Source organism: Haliotis rufescens, unplaced genomic scaffold (assembly GCF_023055435.1).
Source record: "Haliotis rufescens isolate VD_foot unplaced genomic scaffold, xgHalRufe1.0.p SCAF_2, whole genome shotgun sequence".
In the NCBI taxonomy this organism is placed as follows: Eukaryota; Metazoa; Mollusca; class Gastropoda; order Lepetellida; family Haliotidae; genus Haliotis; species Haliotis rufescens.
In genome coordinates this window covers 16,866,118-16,888,659 of record NW_025963890.1, presented here as the reverse complement: position 1 = coordinate 16,888,659, position 22,542 = coordinate 16,866,118, and the positions used below count along the sequence as shown (strand labels likewise).

Genomic DNA, 22,542 nt, shown 5'->3' with positions numbered 1-22,542 from the left:
GTTGAAATCACTATTTACAACTACCGCAATCGGCCAAACCGGAAGCCGCACGTTTTCGTGAAATGATCTGTCAGAATTTGTAAATAAGTTGTTTTAACGGCTCTTATAAGATCGAGATTGCTTTTTTTTTATAAACAGCACATCAGTGATTTATTTAATATATTTTGATTATAAACAGTGTTTTGTTTTATTTATGTTCGATATAATTGTCGAGTAGACTGCAAATATGTTTCATAAACCATTTCGAGTAAAAACACAGACTGCCATCAAAGGTTCTGACAGGTAAATTGTTTTATTTTTAGCATAGATTTGTATTAGGAAGCTGCCACTGTCTGTGGCTGAGTGTAAGCACCCTCACATTTCTTACACAAGACATTTGCTATTACATGTATAACCCTACATTCGATCTTGATCAGTACCTCTTATGGTAGACTATTCATCATGTTTGTATTCTAATCCATGTTCAAACCTGATTCGCAAGTCACACACAGTGAGAAATCAGCATCAACAGACTTGGGATGGCACTATTAGCAACCATTTGTAAAGTGGAAAGGGCCATAGCCTTGGTGTGGTGCTCTATATCTAATACTAGTAGTAATCATTGGTTAAACAAGAGGATGCAGGCTAAAACGGCACATCAGCAAAACGTCACCGATTTCTCAGGAGAAAACGGCACATCTATTTTCAATAACGATAAGAACGAGTTATGTCGTGGCATATATGATTTATTTACATGTTATTTGATGTATTTACATGCTATTTGATGTATTGTCATTTACTGATTTCCAGTTATTCACAGCAGAGACCATATAATAGATCTATTATATGGTCTCTGTTCACAGATAACTACAGATATTGACATATATACAGTTCTTCATAGTTTTCTTCATAGCCTTCTTCTATAACGGGATACAGAAAGTCCGGTACCACATATACGATGGGTCCACTGGTTACAGTTGTCACATGATACAGCATGTTGATTTTTTTCTTACATTCTTCTTGCATGCAACACATCGAAAGGCCATTGTGAACAATTGTGATCTGACAGCACCATTTTAGGTCTCTTAAATACAGTTTCAGCTTGACATTAAGTTAAACGGAGTAAAGGTACTTAAAACTTCAAAGCGTATAGTGTTTTCACAATAAGTTAGTTGCACCTCCCAATCAGAGTCGGGGAGTAAATTGGAGTGGAGGCTAATTTTGAATGTAAACTTGTTTTAGCATTTCACAATTATTTGTGTTTGTAAGAGACGATGTGAATTTAATTTAATTTATTTTACTTCAACGCATGTTAGGGGTGGTCGGGTAGCCTAGTGGTTAAAGTGTTCGCTTGTGACGCTAAAAAACTGGATTTGATTACCGACATGGGTACAATGTGTGAAGCCTATTTCTGGTGTCCCCTGCCGTGATATTGCTGGAATATTGCTAAAAGCGGCGTAAAACCGTACTCACTCGCTCACTCAAAGCATGTTATGTTTTCACAATATTTTTAGTTGCGTATAGGCTAAGTTGGAATATAGTTGGAGTAGAGGCTAATTTCTAATGTAAAATTGTTTTAACATTCCATAATTATTGGTATTTGCAAGTGACCATGTGAGTTTAATTTCATTTATTTCAATACCAGGGTAAAAAAATATAAGGTGCCGTTTTCGCCAGGCAATAGTAGCCGTTTTCGTTTGAGGCAAGAAGATGTTTTGCCGATTGGTGCTGTTTTCGCCCAGTGATGTTTTGTTGAGGTGCCGTTTTAGCTATAACCCAAACAAGAAGGCACTCATGTTTCCATTACAGTACCCACATACAGATCTAGGGAAATGTATCAACAACAGTCAAATCTAACATCACATTATCAAGGTTTTATATCTAAATAATATCTTTGATTTGAGACTTTTCAGTAGCTTGCTTGAACATAATATTACAGATCTTCAAAGAGGTATCTTTATGCGTGGAGATCTGTACCGAAACTGTTTTGGCAGACTCCTTCCCAAATGTTGGATAACCCATACCTAAACAGCAGGATGACTTGTATCCAAAATAGCAAATCCATACCCATTTAAAATATATATAATTTGAAACATTAAACATTAATCGTATTATGATGATTATTAAATACTTGTCTCGTATCATTGCACATTGATAATGATATGTATAGTTGTATATAGAAATCAGATATAGAACAGACCAGCAAAGAGTTTGTGTAGGAATAGTGTAATGAAGGGAATCAAGGATATAGCATTTCACCAGCTGGTTTCCCAAACGGAAATATTTTATGTCTGTATTGGTTACTGTGCTAAGCTATGGACAATGAGAACTTATTGCAGATATTTGTATACATGCAAGGCCAATCATGCTCACAGTGCACTGGCATTGTAAATCACTCCTTAGAGACAACCATTTACACTTGTTTGATGTTGCCTGTTTCTATGTCTCTGAAGTACTAGTAGTTGTATATATCAAGGTTACTTTGTCTACCGAAAACCTATACAGTATAGAAGGAATGAGAGATGTCGAGTTCATCCCATAGGTGAGCCAGCATCTGCTGCTCCTGGGTTTCCATCCCTTAGCATGATATAGGACCACACTGTTTTTTTTTCTTAAGGGATCTGGTCAATGTAAAAATTTGGTTGAAATGGAAAATGTTTACTTCAGAATTTACTCTTTTGTAATCCTGCCCATAAGCACTAAAAATGGACCCACTGAAGTTGACATAGCAAAATACACACGGGCGTCAATATATAGTTTGCTGTTGTTCTTCACATTGATATAATGACTACATGCACAACAGTATTCCTGCTTGACTTATCAGGTTTGCATTGTTAAAGCAACAGCTGTGTTGGAGGCTCTCCTCCCATATGAAACCATTTGTATTTTTTGTATATCCTGAAGGGAGGAGAAAACTAAAAGACAATTGAATTGCTTATTTTGTTTCCCCCCTCCCCCAGTCTGCCTTGCCTACTGACAGGTATTTTATCAGAAAAAAATCTCTGAAGGAAGATAAAAAAACAGTGTATCCTAACTGCAAAAAACAGTACTGAACATGTTGAACCCAACTCACTTACTGGTGCACACTCAGATCAGATGCTTTTTCATGGTTCTTGGTTACAGATTTTTTTTATAAATCCTGGATGGTGGTTGGGAAATATTTTTTGTCACCAAACCATTATCTGAATACTTGCCTTGTGTGCCATGAACGTCAATTTTTTTTGCATTCATTGGCACATCATGGTAATAGATCTTCACTGAAAACTGAAATATTAATACCAGTGTATCTCTCCCAGGAAACGGCTGAGGGCGGATCTAGGTAAGCTGTATCCGAAACTCTCGCCCGATGACCTGACAACCATGGTTCCCCAGAAAGAGGACATGTCGATAACTAAGATCAGCACCCATGGTGGACAGACGGCTGTGGTCTATTGTCTGCAGAAGAACCCCATTTTCTTTGACCTGTATGGCAAGATCTACCCTACAGGTATTTTACTTTTTTTCCAGCAGTCATTACTCATACCTGAATATGTTCAAGCTTCAAAAGAGATGTTGGAAGAAATTAAATAATTTTTGTTTTTATTATGATGTAATTATTAGGTGAGTGTATTCTTTTTTTGAGAGTATAGGTGTTTTATTGTTTATAATGGAAAGATAAATGCATTTTGTGTGTGTTTTCTACTTTTAAATGTTTAAGTATCAGTGAGTACCACACTGTGTTCATGGATTGGAATCGCGGGCACGGGTGGCCCAGTCGTCTAAGGCGCTGCGATTTGCTGTGCAGAGTTGTGTCCCTTGGGCATGCCAGAAACCTGTGATTGTAGGTTTAAATCCTGGCTCGCCCTGATTATGTTTCTAGGTTTGTCAACACCATACCCGTGCGCGTGGGTTTCACCAATGTGGTAAGCGTCTGAGACCTGCATCACCATAAAGATCAGGGTTTGGCTTTCCATATTTACCAATTTTGAACTTTCTGCTCTGGTATAGCTGTATTATAACTTCAGAGTGGATGTCATAGTCTTAACTGTACTAACTCCAACTGTCATGGTCATTCATTTTAGTTTACACAATGTGGAAGTATCCTGACTTTCTGCCTCTGTTCACAACATGGCCGCCAGTGTTCAAGAAGCTTGCAGGAGGGGCAGGTAAAACACTGCAATATGTTTGGTGATCATGATGATAACACATGCCAGGGATTTATCTGGGAATTCTTAGAGGCCAATATTCAATGGCAAATGTTGCTAAAATTTAAGAAATATGAATTGAGGTCCTGTTACCATGGTTATCATAATTAATAATACCAAAATGTTTTAGTTTTTATGGTTTTGCAAAAGTGTATTATATTTCACTTATGACATTAACAGGACTGATATACCTGTGAAGATCTGGTTTAGAATGGGCCTTCAGCTACCCATGCTTGCCCAAAGAGGCGACTGAGGAGATCGGGTGGTCAGGCTTGCTGATTTGGTTGATGCATGTGATAGTAACCAAATTATGTAGATCGATGCTCATGATGTCTATCACTGGATTTTCTGGTCCAGACTTGATAATTTACAGACCGTGATAAATAGCAAACAAACAGACAAACAAAACAGGCTGCATGCCTTTCCCCGAGTCAGGGTTAACCTCAGCTCAATCGAACAACTGTTTTCTATGAATTTTGATTTTGTTTTAATTCTATTACAATGTTGTATTAAGATAGATTTGTTGTCATAGCATCACTTGGGATGGTTTTATCCTTGCCTCGTGGTATAAAACCAAATGCGGGATGCATAAAACCACATATATCCCTCGTGATACTGAACTTATGATATATGCAATTTTTCCTGGCAAAAGGCAAGCCATTAACTTGATTGTCGCATTAACATATTTGCTGATTACAGAACTGTTTAGTCTTTGATGATAAATATGCTTGAAGTATCAGCATACGCCTACTGACCTTCAGTCACAAACAACATGATCAATAACATTACATAGACCATGACAACAAATCCTAAAAATAACTTTGAATTCTGATTCTATTTTTATTTTGTATGATTTACATTGTTGATGGATTTTATTGCATGAGCATGATAAATGTGGGTATGGTTATGCTTTCTTATCTTGTTATGTTATGTTTTTCTTTCAGATTTGATGTTGCCAGGTGTTGTAGTCAAAGGGGGGGTAACTCTTACCACATTTGGGAAAATGGCTAAGGGAGCCATGTGTGCGGTCAGCTTGGTTGGCAACAGGTAATGGACACCATGCAGTCATTGTGTTTGCTCGATATCATCATTCCAATTGTGAAAGATTTTCATTTGCTTCTTGTACAACAGCGCAACAATTTCCAACTTCTCTGTTTTACTGCCATTCTCCAACAGTTCCATCTTGTCTCTGTTGTTTCTTCCACCCTTCATTCGATTCCCAACATGGGTACAATGTGTGAAGCCCATTTCTGGTGTCCCCTGCCGTGATATTGCTGGAATATTGCTAAAAGCAGCGTTCAACCAAACTCACTCACTCACTCTTCCACCCTTCACTACATCCAGATCTCTCTGTTCAGAATCACAACGTCTTATTCTTGTGCCACAAGTTAAACTATCAGTTATGGACAGCAATCTTTCCCTTATGCATCAGCCTATAAATGGAACAGTCTTTCCCTTGAAAGTCGCAACTCAGCCACCTACTCTGCCCTCAGAACTTCCTCCAAGACCCATCTGTTCAGTGAAGCCTTTGACTGAGCTCTGCTTTTGATAGCCAGCTTTGAAAAGCACCATACAATGGACTATGATGATGATGATGATGATGATGATGATGTTGTTGTTTCATTAAAAGTCAGAACGACTTCATATTGTCATATCTTACAGTAAGCACATGTCAATGCCTGGTCCACATGGTCCACTGGTTATTTGTTTTATTAACATTATTTCAGGGCAGCTGTGGCGGTGGGGACCGCCTGTCTGTCGGGAGAAGACATGTACATGTCGGGCATGAGAGGCAAGGGTGTCGAGGTTGTTCACATCCTGGGGGACCAGTTGTGGTAAGTATATACAGATTGAGATCCATAAGACATACAGATTGAGATCCGTATGATATATACAGATTGAGATCCATAAGACATACAGATTGAGATCCAAAGATATATACAGATTGAGATCCATAAGACATACAGATTGAGATCCGTATGATATATACAGATTGAGATCCATAAGACATACAGATTGAGATCCAAAGATATATACAGATTGAGATCCATAAGACATACAGATTGAGATCCGTATGATATATACAGATTGAGGTCCATAAGACATACAGATTGAGATCCAAAGATATATACAGATTGAGATCCATAAGACATACAGATTGAGATCCGTATGATATATACAGATTAAGATCCATAAGACATACAGATTGAGATCCGTATGATATATACAGATTGAGATCCATAAGACATACAGATTGAGATCCGTATGATATATACAGATTGAGATACTTAAGACATACAGATTGAGATACTTAAGACATACAGATTGAGATCCATAAGACATACAGATTGAGATCCGTATGATATATACAGATTGAGATCCATAAGACATACAGATTGAGATCCGTATGATATATACAGATTGAGATCCGTAAGACATATACAGATTGAGATCCATAAGATATTTACTGATTGAGATCCGTGTGATATATACAGATTGAGATGCTTAAGACATATACAGATTGAGATACTTAAGACCTATACAGATTGAGATACGTAAGATGTATACAGATTGAGATACTTAAGACCTATACAGATTGAGATACGTAAGATGTATACAGATTGAGATACGTAAGATGTATACAGATTGAGATACTTAAGACCTATACAGATTGAGATACTTAAGATGTATACAGATTGAGATACGTAAGATGTATACAGATTGAGATCCGTATGATATATACAGATTGAGATACTTAAGACCTATACCGATTGAGATCTGTAAGATATTTACTGATTGAGATCTGTATGATATATACAGATTGAGGTTGTTAGATGTATACAGATTGAGGTTGTAAGGTGTATACAGATTGAGGTTGTAAGATGTATACAGATTGAGGTTGTAAGATGTATACAGATTGAGATACTTAAGACCTATACAGATTGAGATACGTAAGATGTATACAGATTGAGATACGTAAGATGTATACAGATTGAGATCCGTATATACAGATTGAGATACTTAAGACCTATACCGATTGAGATCCGTAAGATATTTACTGATTGAGATCCGTATGATATATACAGATTGAGGTTGTAAGATGTATACAGATTGAGGTTGTAAGGTGTATACAGATTGAGGTTGTAAGATGTATACAGATTGAGATCCATAAGATATTTACTGATTGAGATCCTTAAGATATTTACTGATTGAGATCCGTAAGATATATACAGATTGAGGTTGTAAGATGTATACAGATTGAGGTTGTAAGGTGTATACAGATTGAGGTTGTAAGATGTATACAGATTGAGGTTGTAAGATGTATACAGATTGAGGTTGTAAGGTGTATACAGATTGAGGTTGTAAGATGTATACAGATTGAGGTTGTAAGATGTATACAGATTGAGGTTGTAAGATGTATACAGACTGAGGTAAGCTGTACACAGATGGTGTTAGTACCATACCAGATCTCTACAACCTGTGTACAGCTACAGCCTATGTCTCTCCAGACGTTTCCCCCACATTGAACTTATATGCTTTGTTATGACATAAATACTTTTCAAGGTAGACCTGTATGCTTACTATTCCCCATTGTGTTAAATTCAGGGAGTTTGGTGATCAGTCCAATCCCCCAGACCTCGGTGATGATGGTTTAATGGAGTTGCTGGAAGCAGCTCAGCAAGATGGCAGTGATGGTGATGATGAGGGAAAGTTGGATGGTGAAGTTGAGGCGACAGCAGTGTCTGGGAGTGTCCAGATAGCTCAGGGAGTGGAGGATCTCGCCTTAGACAACTGTGACGTGCAATCAGGGGGAGACAACTCCGGTGGAGCGACAGGTGGCACGGAGGAGGAGGAGGCTCGGGATTCAGTAGGTGGGAAAATGTGATAAGATGATTGTGAATTTGTGATTTAGAAAGATGTTGTTGTATCTTACTCATTACTAGTGTAAGAAATGGCTAAACAATAGTAACGAAATCATGATCTTCACTTTTTGCCACAAAAATGATTATTTATAACTGAATAAGATTATTTCATAGTGTTCATGGGCAGTGTTCATCAGCCTAGTGGTTAAAGCGTTCACTCAACATGCCAAAGATCTGGGTTCGATTTCCCACATGGGCACAATGTTTGAAGCCCATTTCTTGTGCGAATAAATCTCACTCTCTAATTAATTTATAAAAAATCCATCACTGATAACCCTATCATGGTGGCCACATTTCTTTGCAAAAGACAGTGAAAAAGTGAAAGATAGTGTTCTCCGCAAAACAATAAGCAATGTTTTTATCCATTTCATTTTTCAGAGGTAATGGATGAACGATTAAAAACTTGTTGCCTGTGTGCCCTGAAGTCTAAAGTCAAGAAGAGTGACCTCCCTTTGTTAACCAGTGCCTTCTTCAAGAACTACATGCAGCCATTTTGGTGAGGATTCATTTTGTTTTCTTTACGGTCATGATTATATCAAAAGCATTGAACAACATACATAGAAGGATCCAGTCTAAGGATTACTCCATCTTGTTTTCTTTAAACATGCAGCCTTAATAAAACATTGATGTCAATCACTGGATTGTCTGGTCCAGACTCGATTATTTACAGTCTGCCCTCATATAGATGGAATATTGCTGAGTATGGTGTTAAACAATAAACAAACAGATGAGCAGTTAGCAATACCCCTCTATATCACAGTGGCCTGTTAATAATTGAGTCAAATCAGATTGATCAAGAACGTACACATCAGTCATAGATTCTGACAATCTGAGACCCACTTTGATCGTTCGTTTTGAAGTATGTGGGACATATTCTGATGCCATGTTTATCGTTAAAGCTGAAAATGCAGATTGGATGGTCACAATGGCTCACTGAATATGAATTAGTGACAGCAAGGGTGAGGACTGGACGGACCTGCTCTCAGTGGTGACATGGGTGGTTGTGTATCATCAAGCCGTGTCTACAACATGCTTCAAGTCACTCTGCGGAGTTGTGTCCCTTAGTCATACCAGAATCCTATGATCATGGGTTTGAATAACAGATTGTCCCTATCATGATTCTTTGCTTGTCACCACCTTCCTGTGCTTGTGGGTTTCAGCAATTTTGTAAATGTGTAATCCCTGCATCACTTTGGACTTTGGACTGTGAACATCCAGGTTAGAACTGGTCTTCAGCAACCCATGCTTGTCGTAATAGGCGACTATGCTTGTCAGAGAGGCGACTTACAGATTCAGGTGGTCAGGCTGACCTGCTTCATTTAAGGCGTTGTATCTCGGTTGTGTACATCGATGCTCATAATGTCAATCACTGGATTGTTTGATCCAGGCTCGATTATTTACAGGCCACTTTCATATAGGTCGAATATTGCTGAGTGCATCATTAAACAACAACAAATATTTTGGAGTTTCCCCCCGACATGTAGCTGACATTTTGGGATCTTACTGAAATACTGTACAAAGTGGCATTAAACCGAACCCAACTCACTCACTCACTCTTCGGACTGGAGGACCCCCCTCTGTATCAGTCTGTGGTTTGCCTGTTCCTGCCTCAAGTACTGTACACGCTGCTGTATAGTACGATATATAGTATCTCTATTATTGCAGACTCCATATTATTGCGGTATTGGTAAATCTTGTAATCCACACCCACTGTCTACTGTTTACTTATGCAAATCTAAGCACGATATTTCTTCGCTTTGTCATATACAAGACTTGTTGCGGTATATCACAGCTTTTTGTAAGTATACATGTTGACTTTATTATGATAGATTCTGGAATATTATTGAAGTAGAATTACCCCTACCTCCATTTGAAATTGGTTAGAATAGAACTCACTTGTTTAGACAAAGTCCCTTGACCCAACCAAGGTCGTATGCATACTGTATTTCAAAACAGGAAGTGATGTAAAGCACATATTGCACAGGTATCATATCCCACAAAATATCCATACCGCTATAACATAGAGTTGCCCGCCCTTGAGTTGCTAATGACAGGTACTTTGTTTACAGAACTAGGTAAAGAAAATCAACATGGATTAATCCTAACTGATGTGTCATAAAAGAACAAGAAATATTTTGCGTATAACATATTTAATAAGTTAGTAAGCGTTCAATCTATTATAACTAACTTCCACGATAATAAAGCATACCATGCTAGCTATAGTATTTCTGATAATCAATGATAATGGCTTCATTCAACATTCAGCCCCAAGCTATTGTATTATTGAATTCTTCCTTTTCGCAGTCCAGCTGGTCAGTCCATTGATGTGAAAAAGTCAAGTTTTAAAAAGGTAATTGTAATATCAGTCAAGGTTGAATGAGGAGGAATATCGGCTACTTTCCTAGATATGTGTCATGTCCCATATTGGAAAAGAAAGTATAATGTTTCTGGTCTTTTGGTTTGGCCTAAAATGACATGAAGATGCAGCTCTTTTCACCCTGATTATGTTTCTAGGTTTGTCAGCACCATACCCGGTTTCTCGGGTTCACCGAAGTGGTAAATGTCTGAGACCTGCATCACTTCGGGCTTTCCTCCCACATTCAGCTGACACGCCGTGATATAACTGGAATACTGTTAAGAGCGGCGTTAACCCAAGTCAGTCACTTCCTCACCAAAATAGTTAACACCTGGGACCTACAACATAATGCAGACATGCTGTAGTACAACTGAAATACTCTTCAAAGCAGTGTTAGTAAAAATTCACTCATACAATGTGTAAACCTGTGAAGATTCGAGTTGGAATAGGTCTTCAGCAACCCATACTTGTCGTAAGTGAAGGCAAGTAACAGGATTGGGTGGTCAGGCTCGCTGACTTGGTTGATGCATATCATCGTATCCCAATTGTGTAGATCAATGCGCATGATGTCAATCACTTGATTGTCTGGTCCAGGCTCGATTATTTACAGACCGCTGTCATACAGCTGGAATATTGCCGAGTGCGGCGTTAAACGACTAACAAACAAACCAAACAAACATACAATGTGTAACAAGGCTGATTATTCTTTTTATGCACCCATGGCATGTCAACCACTGGTGTGCTTGGGCCTTGGTTATTTATCATGTTTATAGGCCACTGTGATGTCACTTGTCCTCACTTCACATGTGTTATTGTGGGATGAGTCTTAGTGTGGGCGGGGTTGGTTAAGTTAGCTCTCTTTTGACCATGATATCTGTCTGGCATGACAGTTTTGGAAGATCTACTCAGGGCATGGTGATTGTGGTGTGTCCCCAACTATCAGGGCATGGTGATTGTGGTGTGTCCCTTACTACCAGGGCATGGTGATTGTGGTGTGTCCCCTACTACCAGGGCATGGTGATTGTGGTGTGTCCCCTCTTATCAGGGCATGGTGATTGTGGTGTGTCCCCTACTATCAGGGCATGGTGATTGTGGTGTGTCCCCTACTACTAGGGCATGGTGATTGTGGTGTGTCCCCTCTTTTCAGGGCATGGTGATTGTGGTGTGTCCCCTACTACCAGGGCATGGTGATTGTGGTGTGTCCCCTCTTATCAGGGCATGGTGATTGTGGTGTGTCCCCTACTATCAGGGCATGGTGATTGTGGTGTGTCCCCTACTACTAGGGCATGGTGATTGTGGTGTGTCCCCTCTTTTCAGGGCATGGTGATTGTGGTGTGTCCCCTACTATCAGGGCATGGTGATTGTGGTGTGTCCCCTAGTATCAGGACATGGTGATTGTGGTGTGTCCCCCTACTATCAGGGCATGGTGATTGTGGTGTGTCCCCTACTATCAGGGCATTGTGGTGTGTCCCCTACTATCAGGGCATGGTGATTGTGGTGTGTCCCCTACTATCAGGGCATGGTGATTGTGGTGTGTCCCCTACTATCAGGGCATGGTGATTGTGGTGTGTCCCCTACTATCAGGGCATGGTGATTGTGGTGTGTCCCTACTATCAGGGCATGGTGATTGTGGTGTGTCCCCTACTATCAGGGCATGGTGATTGTGGTGTGTCCCCTAGTATCAGGGCATGGTGATTGTGGTGTGTCCCCTAGTATCAGGGCATGGTGATTGTGGTGTGTCCCCTACTATCAGGGCATTGTGGTGTGTCCCCTACTACCAGGGCATGGTGATTGTGGTGTGTCCCCTACTATCAGGGCATTGTGATGTATCCCCTACTATCAGGGCATTGTGGTGTGTCCCCTACTACCAGGGCATGGTGATTGTGGTGTGTCCCCTACTATCAGGGCATGGTGATTGTGGTGTGTCAGCTACTACCAGGGCATGGTGATTGTGATGTGTCCCCTATTATCAGGGCATGGTGATTGTGGTGTGTCCCCTACTACTAGGGCATGGTGATTGTGGTGTGTCCCCTACTATCAGGGCATGGTGATTGTGGTGTGTCCCCCTACTACCAGGGCATGGTGATTGTGATGTGTCCCCTATTATCAGGGCATGGTGATTGTGGTGTGTCCCCTACCACCAGGGCATGGTGATTGTGGTGTGTCCCCTACTATCAGGGCATGGTGATTGTGGTGTGTCCCCCTACTATCAGGGCATTGTGGTGTGTCCCCTACTACCAGGGCATGGTGATTGTGGTGTGTCCCCTACTACCAGGGCATGGTGATTGTGGTGTGTCCCCTACTATCAGGGCATGGTGATTGTGGTGTGTCCCCTACTATCAGGGCATGGTGATTGTGGTGTGTCCCCTACTATCAGGGCATGGTGATTGTGGTGTGTCCCCTAGTATCAGGACATTGTGGTGTGTCCCCTACTACCAGGACATGGTGATTGTGGTGTGTCCCCTACTATCAGGGCATTGCGGTGTGTCCTCTACTATCACAACATGACTTGGTGTTGACAGTATTGGCTCGTGTTCCAGTTGTCCAAGTTCCTGCAGCACATGCAGAAGCAGGGGCTGTTGAAGACGAAGGAGCTGTCCAAGGGAGCTGACAGTATTGTGGAGGTAGACAAGTCTCATCCCGAGTGAGTACCACACGCTGTTGGCACCATTAATACTGGGGAGTCAATAGGCTGGGGCCGTAGTTATTGCTTATAGTTTAGTATGCTGTTCTTAGTTTGTTCTGAACATGTTCTGCGTAAGACCCTGTAAGAGACTTTGAACCATGTATCCTATTGTATGGTTGGTGTTAAAAGCTATGTTATGCACTGGGGGTCAGGCTCAGTGACTTGGTTGATTGTGTGCTATCTAGGGCTGGGACAAGTCCAAATCTACTACCCGGGTACCCACCCCCCTATTACCCGACCCCACCCGGGTACCCACTGTAGGTCTCATGAGATAGGTACAAAATGTCCGATTTGGAAATGTTTGCCCTGGCAAATTGTATTTAGAAACACGTATAAAACGATCTCGTCATGCAAACACTGAAGTTTACTGCATGAAGTTTTATCTTTATTCAAACATATAAAAGTCAGAAGGAATGGGTGCATAATCAGAAAGAAATGAGAACATTACTGACTTTTAGTGTAACCACTGAGTTTCCGATAATTTTTGTCCATAAACTATATATCACATGACTTACCACGGGTCCGGGTAGTCCTGTGGGTACCCGGGTCCTACTCACTACCCACCCGACCCGGGTACCTGAGTTACCTGAGTTACTCATCCCAGCCCTACTGCCATCGTGCCCTGATGACATGGGACGTTGCTCATGATATCACCCACTGTTTTGTCTGGGCTGTACTACATTTACAGGCAACCGGGATATAGGTGGAATATTGATTACTTCAACTTTTAAAATTTTTCTTGAGAAGGATAACATTCAGCCTATTAGAATTCATTAGTATTCTTTTCAACTGGTACACTGTACACTGTGGTGATGTGAACATCTGAGTCCATCCAACATTCTGCTGGTGCCATGATTGCCTATTGTGGTTTGTTTCAGCTTGAGGTTGCTTGAAGTCCCCGATATAGTGGTGGAGGTGCCGTCGGTGTCTGCAAGTAGGGAGGACAGTGAGTACCAGCCCCCGAAGATCACAGAGATGTTCACGGTGACCTCGGCCGTGCTGCCGATCTTCAAGGGCCAGGGATACAAGTGAGTGAGGGAAGAAGGGCACAAAGGAGGGAGTAAGAGAATGAATGATGGGCATATAAGAGTTAGGGAGTAAAGGAGGGAAGAAGTAGGAGGAAGTGAAGGAGGGAGGAAGTGATGCAGGAAGTGAAGGTAGGGGAGGAAGTGAAGGGGAGGTAGTGAAGGGGAGAAAGAAGAACGAAGTGCAGGAAGGAGAAAGAGAGGAAGTGAATGAAAGAAAAATGAAGTGAGAGAAGGAAAAATGAAGTGAAGGAAGGAGTGAGTGAGGGAGGCGAGTGATTGAGGAAGAAGGGAGGAGGAAATCAAGGAAGAAAGAATGAAGGAAGGACGGAGAAAGTTAAGGAGAAAATGAGAGATGAAGTGAAGGAAAGAGAAAGTGAAGGAAGGAGGGAGAGAAAGAGGGAAGGAGGGAGGAAGTTAAGGTAGGAGGGAGAGAAAGAGGGAGGAAGTGAAGGTAGGAGGGAGGGATAAAGTGAGGGAATGAGGTAGGGGTGTAGGGATGAAGTGAAGATGAAGTGAGGGATGAAGTGAGGAAGTGGAGTACTATAATACTATTATTGATTAATGTTTTGGTCTCAACATTCTCCAAATATACAGTGTTTACTATGCTTCTGTGTTATTTATGGAATGTGAAACGTGTGTTGCAGTAAGAATCATGCCTTGTCAGCTCCCGACGTAAGGAAGGAAGTCACGGAGTATGTCAGGGCACACAATCTCCAGGGTGAAGAGACGAAAAGGTAGTCATTTTTTGCCCAAAACATACTTTTTCCTCAACATGCATAAAATGTGAAAATAGTGATTGAATGATTGTTATGGACAAATATCATACACTTTTAAAGAGAGAAGTGAAAAAACCCATCAAATACTTCTATCAGTGCCCCTCCCATAAAAAACTATCAGGACTTATTTCGCCAAAGATTGTGAACCAGTAAAAGGTCATGCCTTTTGTGTGAAAAGCAAATCTTTACTGTTGAAACTGAATGAATACTATTGTGAACATTGACATTTCTTACTTATGACATGGCAGGACAACAAAACTGTATCAATTGTACTGTGGTTTCCTGTAATGAAATAGGGGGCACGGGTGGCCCAGTCATCTAAGGCGCCGCGATTCGCTGTTCAGAGTTGCGTCCCTTGGGCACGCCAGAAACCTATGATTGTGGGTTCGAATCCCGGTTCGACCCGATTATGTTTCTAGGTTTGTCAGCACCATACCCGTGCTCGTGGGTTTCACCGAAGTGGTAAATATCTGAGACCTGCATCACTTCGGGCTTTCCTCCCACATTAAGCTGACATGCCGCGATATAACTGGAATACTGTTAAGGGCGGCGTTAAACCCAACTCACTCACTCACTATAATGAAATAGAAAATCAACATTCCAATACACTATGGTCAGGTGAGCTACATAATCTACAGGTGGATGTTTTTGAGTGTGTTACCTGGCTGAGACATTTGGTTGTAAATCAGAAAAAACATGGTTTCATGTATTTTCAGTCAAGTTCTGCTGGATCCGGATCTTGCTCATATTTTGCTGACCAAGCAAGAAGGAGACATGTCCCATCTCAAGTGGGATGACCTGTTCTCTAGGTAGGAGAACAACAAACTGTTATTTATCTGAAGGTGTATTGGCCGACTGTCCTTTTATGATACCCCTACTACCATCTCCATGGTCTGATGGATAGAACATCTGCCCTGAGAGCAGAAAGATCCATGTACCTAGCTGTATTTGTGCAATAATCTTGAATGCAACGTTAAGGCCATTTCACCTCCTCTCATATTGCACCTACATTTTTCTATGTTGCCATGTTAGCATTATATAATCACAAATTTTTGTTCCTTCAACAAGTGCACACAAAAGTAAAAAAGATCCTTATTTTAGAAAATGATTTCTTAAAAATCCAAAAGGGAAAAATCAATTAAAAAGATTATTATCCCTGCATATGACTGCCTGGATCATTATTTCAGATATAGAAAAATATTGCATGGTAAAAGTGTCTACTTTGAAATGTTTGTAAGGCAGGTGTTGGGAATATCTAAAGTATATTTGTAATACCCTTGCATATGAGTATGGTAAGGAATCGGTATGACATGGAATTTATTTTGGAACCCATGTCATTCAGTCCCTCGCCTTATTATTTGCTAGGGTTGTGGACAAGATGCAGCCAGCTTTCCAGTTGGAGTTTTCTGGCAAGCCCCCTGTGTTGAAGAAGGGGAAGATCGAGCCTATCAAACTCAGTGTGGAGCAGAGGGCATCCAATAAAAAGGTAATTAGATGCAAGTCTTTTAACCTGTGTCTCCCACCATCTTCTTGTGGAGATTCCAGGTTCGACTAGATCCTCAACATGCTATGCTTCTTGTAGGGAATTTTGCTCAAAATAACTCCTTTTTTTTTTGGTCCAGACATGATTATTTACATATCATATTGGTGGACTATTACTGAGTGTGGCATTAAACAACAAACAACTACTCCTACTATTATTTGTGATGGATGGCATTCACTGGCTATATGATTTGACATCACGTGAATACAGATTTTCTCTCCCCTCACCAAATGGCAAAGGAAACACATAAAAATTAAACACTTATATAAGATAGCTATGCGATAAATCACAAAGAACAATGAAGAACAAAGCATGGTTTATTTCACAATAAAACATTATTCTGTTATTATTTCTAAAGATTCGACATACGCTTGAAACTTGATGACGTCATATATTGGACAACAGTGTTTTTTGAGAGGGAAGTGAGTTGTTCCCCTTAGATGTAGCTCGGCAACGCAGATAAATGCAATGGCCAAATGAACACATCCAAAAGTGGGCGAGACATGGCAATCGGTATTGTGAGAAAACGTATCGATGTGAGAATAATGAGCATATGCGGGAAATGCCAAAGTCAACAATCTTGTTCATAAATGGACTTGTCGGACCTTGCCGAGGTTGGATTGTATTCAGGGAGTCATCATTATTAAAATGAGGATAAATATTTTTAAAGCACTAAAGAGGCTGTGCAAAATGTTGATATTGTATAAAAGAAATAAACAACTAGTCGTCATTGTTTATCGTACAATAAAAAACTGCAGTGTTTTATTGTACGATAATAACTCCCACTCGTGGTTGGACCATAGTAATCTTAGGTACCGTTGTTCTCTGTGCAGAGATGCATTCCTAGAATTTGGTGCCAGATTGCCCTGGTTATGATACTTGATTCCTCAGCACATTGTGATCAATTCAAGTAGGCATTAGGCAATCCATCTTGATTATACCATAGCTTCCAAGCAACGTTTAGAAGTTGATGACGTTTCAACATTCCCTGCTACAGGCAACTGTCATAGACAACCTGGAGAATTTTGGCATCGACCCAGCAGCATTTGCCCACACCGTCCAGAAGAGTGTGTCCTGCAGTTCGTCCGTGGTGCCGCATCACCAGAAGAACAAGGGTATGCAGGTGCTGGTGCAGGGAAACCAGATTGCCTTCATTGCAGATCTACTTCTAGGTGAGAGTTATCCCCCTTTTGCATGGCCATTACAACACTCTTGAAATTATTCCCTCTTGCACAAATTGGAGTGAAATTTATTTGTGTGTGCACATCTTTCGGAATGCCATGCCAGTGAAAAGGTTTAGGACTACAGTGGAATCTGTCCAATTTTGGTGAAAACCCGACTTTTTCTCCAGTCCCCTCAGTTCCTTAATAAATTATCATTAATCAAACTTACCTACAACTCTCTAATTCGTACTTTTTACACTTTGAACTTCGGACTAAAATTATTATGATCCCAACAACCAATTTCCTATTAAAAAGAAGGTGTCTTGACCGGACCGGACCGGACCGGAAGTTCACTATCTTTGAAGTAAGTACGCTCAGTCATTGTCAGCTAAAACAACAATGCTAATCCTAATCCTGCATGTAAACAAACTGATCTTAACACTTTGTTGTCCACTATGTTATTTGGAATGTACTCACCTGGAAATGAGACTCAGCTTAATTAGAGTAACTCAGTTTTATGAACATGTTCATTAAAAAAGGTAAACACAACTTTTTTCTCAATCACAATGCCCGAGGGAGCAGCAAAGAAAAAGCATATCGAACTTACACTTGCTAAGAAAGTTGCTTTGAGGAATTTAAATCAGTGCAGAAACATAAGCAGTCCAATATCAATGACTTTTTCAAGTAAAGAATGTTTTAATGTGTAGTTAGTTGCCAGCCCATGTCAATATTTCATGTACAATGAATGTGTATGTGAATAAAGATGAATGATCGTTGCTTTTTGTTTTGTCTAGTCAAACTTTTTGTACCTTGTGTAATCTGAACCACACCGTAAACCAGTCCGAATTGGACAGATTCCACTGTTATTTACTTTTTCCCCAGAAGAATTTACATTTATTTGTTTGCAAACTACTCTTTGCAAAGAGTAATTGTTGTCATGAGTCATGACTTATTGGTAAACGTAACAGTTAGTTGGTTGCAAGCTCAACTCCATGCATGGTTGTTGGCTGCCAAGCAAAGTGGGGAGCTGTGACTGGTAGCACTGACAGTATAGAGAGCTCCACGAAAAGGACAATTGCTGTGGCAGCCATTTAACTCAAAAGTCATGATTCGGACTTGTGTCAGTTATGTTGAGGGCATATTGCTTATTTCAAACATGTGTTCTCGGGTTTAATATGATTTGATTTGATATGATGGTGCAAATTTGGAATGTTGTTAAATATTCACCAAGAAGAATTTGATGACACCATATGTAAAGTGGCTACATTTAACAGTGGGCTTGTGCCAGTTTGTATTATTATTATTATTGTAAGGAACATGGGTATGCACAGTGGGCCTTAACTTTTCCAGGATTTACTGATGGTTACCCTTGAAGATCTGTCTTAGAATAGGTCTTCAGCAACCCATGCTTGCCATAAAAGGTGATAATGCTTGTTGTAAGAAGCGACTAACGGGATCGGGTGGTCAGGTTTGGTGAATTGGTTGATGCATGTCTTTGTATCCCAATTGCATAGATCGATGCTCATGATGTCAATCATTGGATTGTCTGGTCCAGACTTGATTATTTACAGACCACCGTCATAAAGCTGGAATATTGCTGCATGCGGCGTTAAACAACAAACAAAGAAACTGATGGTTGTTAAATTACCATATTCACCTTACTAGTCGGTTTCAATCAAAGTTGTAAATGACAGACATGCATCATTTAGGAATCTCCTCCCATATGAAGCTGAGACTTCGGGATAGGTGATCTCACCCTTTTTGTAAGATACCTTAAAATCACAAATGTCACAATTGAGTTCCTTCTATCCAATGCTTGTTAACCAAGTGGTAAAATGGATTAGTCCCCCGATCATCATGATCTTATCCCATTTGTCAGGCATCTCATGAAAATATTATTAATGTAAAGACTTCCATTGTGTTTCATGGGCTTTAATAGGTTACATCATTTAGCACTCTGTGGACTCCAGTAATCGGATCCAATGTCTTAGTGACGCATCTGCAGTGAATACATTATCTTATAATATATGTAACTGGACTTTCCGTTCAAAGCAGTATTAACAGTGACACAGCCGTCTCATTATTATGTCTGTACATTCAAAGCTATAGAAATTGTCACATCTGGTCTGGATGGTTTATTTAAGCTTTCTCTTAAAACAGGCATGTTCGTATGTGCAGTGTTAGTCTGGATCACAGGGGTTTTAGCGAAATACTGAAGTCATGTCCCAAACCACCCTGTGGGCCTTGAAGGGTGGTTTGGTCCATGAATATGCATCAACTGATCAATGCTAAAAAGTCCTGTGTTTGAACTATTATGGACAGTGAAGAATCTGAGAATCAATATTTTATTTCAGACAAATACAAGGTACCACGGAAGTATGTTCAAGGACTGGAAAAAGCACCGAAAAATAAACGAAGATGATATTTTCTAGGACTAGCAGAGAAATAAAGAGATTAAATTATGAACTTTGTCTACTTTTGTGTTCATGTGGACTAATTCCCTGTAACCATGGTAACCATATCGTCTTTCAAATTTGTCCATTTTCAGTGACTTGAGGTTTAGCATTTGAATCATTATGGCAACCATTTTTCAATGTGCAAACATTAACAATTTGGTATAATCTTTTGATGGGTCTCACATACTAATTTGTTGCTATCTAAGTGCAATAATCTTGAATGCGACGTTAAACCCCATCTCATCTAACCCATATTAATTTGACATTTAGTTTGAAATCCGCATTGTGAAAACCATGGATTAACTTAATTCACAAGAAACAAGTCCAGATTATTAGAGAAATATGATTTATTGGAATAGGTCAAGGCAAGCATGGAAAAGGCTACCTCATGACTTACATGTTGCATACACTTTCTCCAAATACATCATATTTCAAGGCATGACAAGGATGAGTGTTGACACATTCAGACTATTTACAGTCATGTGGTATACATAGCACCATGGAGGAACCCAGCACACTTGCACATATAGAGACACATGTGCAACCTTGGATGCAAGCACTAGAATCAGACATATCTGCATCGTTTTGGGCTGAAACATTCTTGGTTCACAGGAAAATAACCTTTTTTTCCTAATTTAATACTGATGAAATATTCCCATTGATTTCACACTTCAAGTTGTGCAGTTTAAGATTTTCAAAAGGTCATGCCTGAGAACCAATGATTGTTATAGGCTTTGCACCATTCTATAGTGCATGCATGCTTCTCAAAAGAAGTTAAAGAACATTTAATCTCATTAATATCAGATCTTAGTTCTCGCTACCGCTAAACAAAGATCTGAGGACATCCCATTATGGGTCACGTCAGACCAACCTTTCGCGAATTTTGACCGACCAATGGAATGACTGACAAGAAGTTGACAATAGCCAATCAGAAGGCAGCTTAATCGAGCTTTACGGCACAAGTTTCAAACTGGCGACTACACTTCGAAACATATTTTGACATATACTTGATTAAAAAATTAAAAACTGAACAAAAGAACATCTGGAATGGCTAATAGATGGTCTAGATTGTATGAATACAGACATAAAGCCCATAACTGTCGGAATACCTTATGTGTTGTTTTTTTCCCGAGGTTGCACAATCAAAAATCACATTCCAACTGTCCCTTTCTTGATCTGATAAGCAATGCTCTGATTGGTCAGATGAAAGGTTGTTCTGACATGACCTGTAATGGGATGTCCTCAGATCTTTGCTTAGCAGTAGCGAGAAATAAGATCTGATTTCAATGAGACTGAAGCACACCTGATTCTTTCATATTACTACAGCAGTTAATATGCTGTGACACGAGACCTGGAAAGATCCAAATTAGTATAGATCTTCAGCAAACCATGCTTGTCGTAAGAGGCGACTAATGGAATTGGGTGGTCAGGCTTTTTGACTTTGTTCATGCATGTCATCGTATCCCAGTTGCATGGATCGATGCTCATGATATCAATCACTGGATTGTCTTGTGCAGACTCGATTATTTACAGACCGCCGTCATAGGTGTAATATTGCTGAGTGCGGCATTAAACATCAAACATGGCATGACAGATTACTTATAGTAATATTACAGAATCGGATGTTCTTTAACCTCTTTTGGGTGGCATATTATATAAGTGTATAAAATCATTCACAATGCCACACCAAATTAATTATTTGCTGTTGGGATTGTTTCCTTGTAGGATGGATATGTTCATGAATACCACTCAATTTTTTATAGGGATAATGAGATATGTCATTCTAATCAAATATACACTAATGACATTATGAAAGTCAGTTTTGTTTATCATGAAAAGATAAAAGTAAGATCTGTTTGTTAAATGACATGTCAACATTAACTGTTTGAAGATTGAATAAATTGGATATTTTCCCTTGATGTGGCAATTCTGCAAACAAATATTCAATTTGCTGTGGCCTAAGAATTCTTGTGGCTGAATAACACTTGTGCAACACAAATCATTGAATACTTTAATGCAGTATGAACTCAACATAAGCAAAGGATGTTTGAAAATCAAATACAGTTTTATTCCCATGTGGTGGCCTGGCTGTCCTAGTACCCCATGAGACTCGGATGAAGATGTTTGTGATGGCCTAGGCTGCTCCACTCACAAATACCTCACCTTTGTCAAATACCTGAAATATCAGGTTCGTGTGTGCAAAAAGTTAGGGCCCTCAGGGTATATTGAACCATAAAAACGGAGCACACAATTTCATCAAAATGTCACCAAAAGTATTCATGTATCCTAGTTATGTAGTCCAGTATATGTAGTGCCAGGAAAACAGCATCAGATATCTGCTAATTGTCAGTGTCAACAATTTATGCTGTTGGAAAAAATAAGACCGTTTACTTCAGCTTATTAAAGTACTTCATGCCAAGAAAACAAGCCAGGGGGACATAATTACCT

The 22,542-nt window shown here is 39.9% G+C and overlaps 1 protein-coding gene across 1 annotated transcript; it reads left to right on the top strand.

The window, feature by feature from the left end:
• The first annotated feature begins 34 nt into the window (after window positions 1-34).
• LOC124135649 (eukaryotic translation initiation factor 2D-like) lies at window positions 35-20,104 on the top strand. The gene is made up of 15 exons (XM_046501084.2): window positions 35-282; window positions 3,276-3,466; window positions 4,041-4,124; window positions 5,108-5,210; window positions 5,891-5,998; window positions 7,770-8,035; window positions 8,465-8,582; window positions 10,391-10,436; window positions 12,983-13,086; window positions 14,007-14,156; window positions 14,801-14,890; window positions 15,649-15,741; window positions 16,298-16,418; window positions 17,473-17,647; window positions 19,993-20,104. The coding sequence occupies exons 1-15, from the start codon at window positions 227-229 to the stop codon at window positions 20,058-20,060; spliced, it is 1,773 nt and encodes a 590-aa protein (XP_046357040.2). The 5' UTR covers window positions 35-226; the 3' UTR covers window positions 20,061-20,104.
• The last annotated feature ends 2,438 nt before the right edge of the window (window positions 20,105-22,542 follow it).